The sequence below is a fragment of the Parasteatoda tepidariorum genome, chromosome 8 (genome assembly GCF_043381705.1).
Source record: "Parasteatoda tepidariorum isolate YZ-2023 chromosome 8, CAS_Ptep_4.0, whole genome shotgun sequence".
Taxonomy (NCBI): Eukaryota; Metazoa; Arthropoda; class Arachnida; order Araneae; family Theridiidae; genus Parasteatoda; species Parasteatoda tepidariorum.
The window spans coordinates 6,192,169-6,199,166 of record NC_092211.1 but is presented as its reverse complement, the minus strand read 5'-3'; the positions used below and the strand labels follow the sequence as shown (position 1 = coordinate 6,199,166).

At 31.4% G+C, this 6,998-nt stretch overlaps 1 protein-coding gene across 1 annotated transcript in view; it reads right to left on the bottom strand.

Annotated features, from left to right (window-relative positions):
* Positions 1-2,113: 2,113 nt before the first annotated feature.
* The window catches only part of LOC107453539 (FMRFamide-activated amiloride-sensitive sodium channel), a 39,387-nt gene continuing 34,502 nt past the window's right edge, over positions 2,114-6,998 (bottom strand). Inside the window, exons 10-12 of the mRNA XM_043046667.2 lie at positions 6,039-6,136; positions 3,881-3,956; positions 2,114-2,537 (exon numbers count right to left, since the gene is read on the bottom strand). Of these exons, the coding sequence (XP_042902601.1) occupies positions 2,349-2,537; positions 3,881-3,956; positions 6,039-6,136 (363 nt within the window). The 3' untranslated portion in view covers positions 2,114-2,348. The remainder of the gene's footprint in view (positions 2,538-3,880; positions 3,957-6,038; positions 6,137-6,998) is intronic.

The window sequence follows — 6,998 nt, the reverse complement described above, 5'->3', positions numbered from 1 at the left end:
CGATATCATCTTCACTGTCATCTCCATTAAAGCGAAGATACGAATATTGATCTCTGATAAAAGTGTGCAGTGTTTAACGAAAACTAACTACCCGAAAGAGTTTTAATTTAGACTCCAGGAATTCTTCCCGATGACTCGACCTCCATTATTCATCCTCCCTTAACTCTCCGGCTTTAAATACTACAGAATTCTCGAGGGAGATTGTTTATTCATGTATTTTAAAGTGAGACTAAACGGGTTATTTAAAATGAGCACAAACTCACTTTGGGAGACTGTTGTTACTCTCACCAACTATAGTGATTTTTAATTTGGATAGTCTATATTGATCACTACTACACTCCCTTATGAGACCCACTCTAAAGATTCTATGTGAAATCTTAATTATCAGGTCATACTCTATACAACTGTATTGTTTTGACGAGACAGTTTGCACTTGTTAATCTTCGTGTATCAATTGCTGAAATTAGACACGATATATAATATAAATTCAAGAATTGGATAAATTAGACACGATATATTATATAAATTCGACGATTGATATATTAGACGATATATAATATAAATTCGACGACTGGATAAATTAGACACGATATATTATATAAATTCGACGATTGATATATTCGACGATATATAATATAAATTTGACGACTGGATAAATTAGACACGATATATTATATAAATTCGAGAATTGGATAAATTAGACACGATATATAATATAAATTCGACGATTGGATAAATTAGACGATATTATTATATAAATTCGACGATTGATATATTCGACGATATATAATATAAATTCGACGACTGGATAAATTAGTCGATATTATTATATAGATATGGAATATTTAGTATATCACGTATTATATTATAATAATTAGATCAAATTATGAGATTATTTTTTTAACGTATGGCATAACAGTGTTAACTAATGGATGCAAGATACAGTACGTCTAATAATTTGGCCAGGGACTGTATGCAAATATTATTCTCTCTTCAGAAAAATAATCACTTCCTAAAGAAAATTATATCTAAAAATAATAAGATCTATTTTTATTAGTCCCGCAGTGGACAGATCGTAAGGACATGGTTCCCAGTAGAATACCGAAGTCAAACATCACTGGCTGCTGTCAGTAGGTTAGTGACCACTTTGATCAGTCTGTGTAGTGTCCGAGGGTGGGCGGTATCCACCCTCGTTAAACTGTTCTAGCTTAAAGTGCTCAATTTTGCGCGCAGGTAGTCGGAGTACCAAAGCATCCCCTCTGCAGAGGGTAAAAATTGCGATGGTATGTTTTCGGATCATCTTCAGAGCCATGCTTCCCAGACAATCGACAATGGCACAGCTCTAGTGGGACGTAAATAAAGACCTACCTATTTTTATTAAAGATTCATCTCCCATGCTTGATATAACATTTTGATAAAAATCTTTGAACACTTGATTAAAATCTTTATTCGCTTCAAAATTTACAGTCGACATGTTTTAAGGGCTTCAAAAATAGGTAACCATTTTTAAGACTTCCCAGACGTAAGTGTGAAGAAACAAAAGTGGTTTGAAATAGAAAGAGTAAAGTTGCCAACAAAAATTAGAAAAATAACGGTGAGAAACAAAATTTGTCTTGATTCTTACCGTTATTTTTACCTTTCTCTGTTGGCAACGTTTTATTTTCTATTTCAAATCTTCACACTCACGTCGGGCAGTCTTGGAAATGGGTGCTTATTTTTGAAGCCCTTAAAACATGTTGCATATATCTTTTTGAAGTTTTTTAATCAGGTTATAACAGCTAAGCTATCGAAGAATATTTCATAATAATAATAATAATAATAANGGGATTTTATGAACTGAAAAATGACAGTTTTCGTGAGAATGACCCATATATATATTAAATATCCTGCTTCGATAGCTTTCTGCGCAAATATCATTAAAAATGAATTTTAATTTTTTCCTCGAAATGTGATTTTTCTGCATTGTGCACCATACTTGTGAGCTGCATAAACTGGTTTAAATTGCAATTATATATAAAGAGCATGTTACCAACCAACTTACCAAACAGTCTTCCTTAATTGATTAAAATAATGATTTTTTCTTCATATTACAATAAACTAAGAATGAATCAAAAAATTTGCAAAGAGTTTTATTTATTTATGCACATTATTCAGACAAAATTAAGAGATTCTAAAAAGTTTCAAATGTTTTTTTAAATTCAATTTCAATTGTATTACTTAAATGTAAAATTTTTATGATTTAAAGTAATAAATATAACAAAAAGCTGACCTTTTTACAGAATATTTTGACGTAAATAGGATCAAATATTTTTTTAACAGCATTTTAATAGTTAAGAGATATATGGCTTTTATAGATAAGAGGTGTTAGGTAAGTCATATTTTTTCGTGCTTTTCATTTCAGAACTCTTCTTGACTGTCTTCTTGATGCAATAGTGTAATAGGTGAGAAACATTTTCTATGCACTCAAATAGAGCGACAATAGAAATTCCCAACCACAGCCCCATTTGACCGCCAAGTTGGCTAAAAAGTTCCGAGTCCTGAAAAGGAATATAAATTATTACATATTACCACACAAAATGTCACATACACTTCAGAGGACCAACAGATTTCAAAATCTCCGAAATAAAAGGTGATAAACTGTTGTGTTAATTGTGAAAGCTGTAAATATCTATGCAGAAATTTTGGAATTTAATTGCAAAATATATAAACAGATGACGCTACAAGTCATAGATAACTAGAGTAATCAGTTTTAGTATTACGATGTTGACTTACGGGTTGAGGAGTTGTCACTTGCCAGAAATTGTAAACCCTACCGAAGAGCGAATGGTGTCTCTCCGAACCCCTTTCATGCAAATACGAGAACTGTGTGTTGATCACCAGTTAGGGATAAAAGGATCCATTTTTAATGTACCCAATAACTTGCACAAGACCGTAGACTCTTTTCCACGCAATATAAATGATTCAGTCACTATTCATGTAAAATTAAGAAAAAAAGCCTAGCTTTCAAATCACATTTCATGTATGAAATTGTGAATCCGAAACGAGTGTATGATCGATGCAGCTGACAATCTCCCTCAAACACCATTGTATCAAACCGGAAATGTTAATATTGATCTCTATTGGCTGTTCAATGTCTATTCAGTCATCAAAAAAATTAGCACAGAATGTGTCTGAGCTGCAATTAAATATGTCTGAGAAATTGCGTCATTTGTCGTGATTATTTTACGATTTCTTCATTTTGTAGTGAATCGTATTTCTTATTCTTTACGTTTTGATATCTTTACTCATAGCTAGAAGTCACTTGGTTGCGTAAAACTGTGTGTTTTTTTCCTTTTTCACTTTCTAAGTGACTAGAACTAAATATAAAACCATAATTCAAAGGTCTCTGGCAAAGTTTTTCGAGTGATAAAGATGTTTATGGTTTTAAATGTGATTCTCAGCTTAGTTAAATTAATTCAATACTATTTTAAAAAACCACAATGTATAAATAAAAGTAATACATGGCTTATTTTAGTATTTTTCTTTTGCACTTCCTTACATTTGAACCCTAATTAATTGTTAGCTGATTTTTTTTCTCCGCTTTGTTCTTAAATTTAAAAACATCAATTGTAGCTTTCAAGATATTGAGTAAAGAATAGAATGCTATATGTAATTATTATACTCAACTTTATGGTGAATAAATTATTACAAATTTTTGAAGCGCATGCTTATTGTTTAATTCCGTCATATAAGTTTCAGTGAATTACAAAAATAACTAATTTTCTAAGGAAAAAAAATGGAATAAAATGTTGAAAGCCATTGAGTCTCATAGCATTTCATAGCTAATAGTATAATTGAACAAATAATTAACATTTAAAAAATGAACGACGTAATGAATTACTTGAAACATTGGCTCCTGTTTGTAAGTTGTTTTTTGAAGATTTCTGTAGAAGACTTTGAGCTTAGCTGTGCTAAGACTAGAAGGAAAAATAAAATTACAAACAAATATTTAATGAAAAACAGAAGGCAGACCCTGGGCATTTTATTAGACGCCCTATCAGATTCTATGTAAAATATTAATTATCAGGTGATACTCTATACACAGCATTATTGTTTTTACGTGATTGAAACCGGTTTGAACTTGTTTACGTTATAATATAATAAATATTCTATATTTATAAAATATATCGTCCTATTTATCCCATCGTCGAATTTTTAATATATATCAGTGGTTACCAACTGGCGGCTCACGGGCCGCATCCGGCTCCACGCGAAACCTTTTTCTGTGGCTCGCGAACTAAAATATATTAGTTGTCATTTTGCGGACAATTTTCGTATGAAATCTATATGGATTTAAAATACTTTTCTTTCGTTAAGAAAAAACCTAATTTCTTCGTTTCTGTGAAATTTAACATACCAACGGTGCAAAAATAATTATTTCTCAGGTTTTGTATTCAAGAAAATATTTAATCCAATACAAAAATAATGTTGCTTTTTTTATTCCGCTTTTTTTGTATTTTGTGAATACTATTTAGCACGTGCGCATCTGACAGTAATATTTAATGTTCCTTCAAACATAAAAGAGTCCTATATAAAATTTTGAAAAAGTTGAAACCCCTGTTATATATCGTATCANAAAAAAAAAAAAACTACAGTGCGTCTAATAATTTTTATCTAATTATTATAACATACTAATATAATGCTTGATGTAATAAATATTCTATATTTATAAAATATATCGTCCAATTTATCCCATCGTCGAATTTTTATTATATATCAGTGGTTACCAACTGGCGGCCCACGGGCCGCATACTGCTCCACGCGAAACCTTTATTTGTGGCTCGCGAACTAAAATATATTAGTTGTCATTTTGCGGACAATTATCTATATACAAATCTATATGGATTTAAAATACTTTTCTTTCGTTAAGAAAGAACCTAATTTCTTCGTTTCTGTGAAATTTAACATACCGACGGTGCAAAATTAATTATTTCGCAGGTTTTGTATCCAAGAAAATATTTAATCCGATACAAAAATAATGTTGCTTTTTTTATTCCGCTTTTTTTGTATTTTGTGAATACTATTTAGCACGTGCGCATCTGACAGTAGTATTTAATGTTCCTTCAAACATAAAAGAGTCCTATATAAAATTTTGAAAAAGTTGCGGCCCCCGGCCTCATGCAAGATGGAAACCCCTGTTATATATCGTCAAATTTAACCCATCGATACACTAACGTAAACAAGTGCAAACAGTCGGTGTAAAAACAATAAAGCTGTATAGAGTATTACCTTATAATTAAGAATTTACATAAAATCTTTTAATGCGTCGAAAAATTTTATCAGGGACTGTGGGTTTACTACAACAGAAAGAACATCTATCCCTTGATTTAAGTTTAAATTACTGATTTAGATGACTGATTAGTTAAATTACTTTTACTGATTTAGATGTTTGTTAGTTATTGGATAAAGTCTATTGAAATTTGTGAGAAAAGAAACAAGAGATATTAACTATTGAAAAGAAGAAAACAAAATATTTAACTAATCAATATTTATTTCTAACGAAATTTCATAACTGTAAACGTCTTGCTAACAGTAATAAATATAAACAGTAATGAATTTTTAAGCAATCTTCAGTGATGTATTTGTATGAGTGTTAAATAATGTAATTTGAGCTAAGGAAGATTTAGGTTTCATATTTTGTTTGGAAAAATATGAAATTTAATGAAATGTGGAATTTTATTTTTAGCTTGTTTTAATAGTGTGTTTTCAAAAAGTTGATTGTTACAAAAGATCGGTTGTTGATTCATATAAAGGCATTTTTTTTTAAATTACTATTTTAAAATGATACAAAATGCATAAAAAAATTGCAGAAATTCTTTTGAAAAATCCTGAGCGTTATTGCTAGAAAATACTCCGATCTAAATTTTAACAGAATGGTGCCAGCAAAAAGAGTGAAATGCTTCCAAGATAACGCAATTATAAACACTAATAATTAACCTTTTAAATGAGTTCAGCCTACCTAAATCAAGTAAGTAATGTAATAAAAAAGAATAAATTACGAGCTGAGACTTTGATGATCCTGTCTCTGATATTCTGTATCGTTCTTGAAGTAATTCAGGCAGAAAGGCTTTGTTGGTTTAACTTGGGCTTTCATGAACTTAAATGGAAAAAAAAGGAATTCCAATTATTTTACAAAAATGACATTATTTTCCATTATAGAAAGATTTGCTTACTCGTAAAACTGTTAAAATTAAATGGAACAAAATCTAAAGTAAAATTCAATAAAAACTATCACAAATAATAATGAAAAATGATCTTTTTTGGACTGGTTTACTAAACATTATGGCTGATAGGGGAAGGGCCTGCATATACGGTACGAAAGGCATTTCATTCTAGCATTTTTTTTTCGAGAAACATTTCTGTAACTACCGAGAATTTTTTTTTTTACAATTATAGCATGCATACAAAACTGCTTCTCTCCTGGGAAAGAGTAGATATTGTTGACCCCTCCTGAAAACAAGCTGAAACTGAAATGTCCCTCGCTTTTCGGTCTCGCTTTCATCCATGGGGTCAACCTTCTTAAGATACCCTAACATAGAATCGAGTTTTGACATACTAGTGACTTGGAATTATATTTTTGTACAGTACTTCCTCTCCAGATAGAATTCGATGAACGGATACCACTAGTTGATTCATTGCTGCTTCATGAGAAGCCGGGAGAGCTGTATTAAGATCACGGTACTTCTGCTGGTCGTGAGAGTTGTATCAAGTTCATGGTCATGGGCGCTCCTGTGTTGCCATTAGCAGTCGAGTGTATGCAGACCGACGTTGAGTGTGATTGAGACTGAGTAGCAACAGCCTGAGGAGGTGGTTAATGTCACAGTTGCATGTCAATTGTTTAATATGGAACATTTATCGAAGTAGGCGTGCACAAACCGTAGTGGGCGTTCCTGCCAAGATAGGCGTGTTCACATCGAAGTGGTAGTTTCTGATAAGGTAGGCATGTTTACATCACGTCC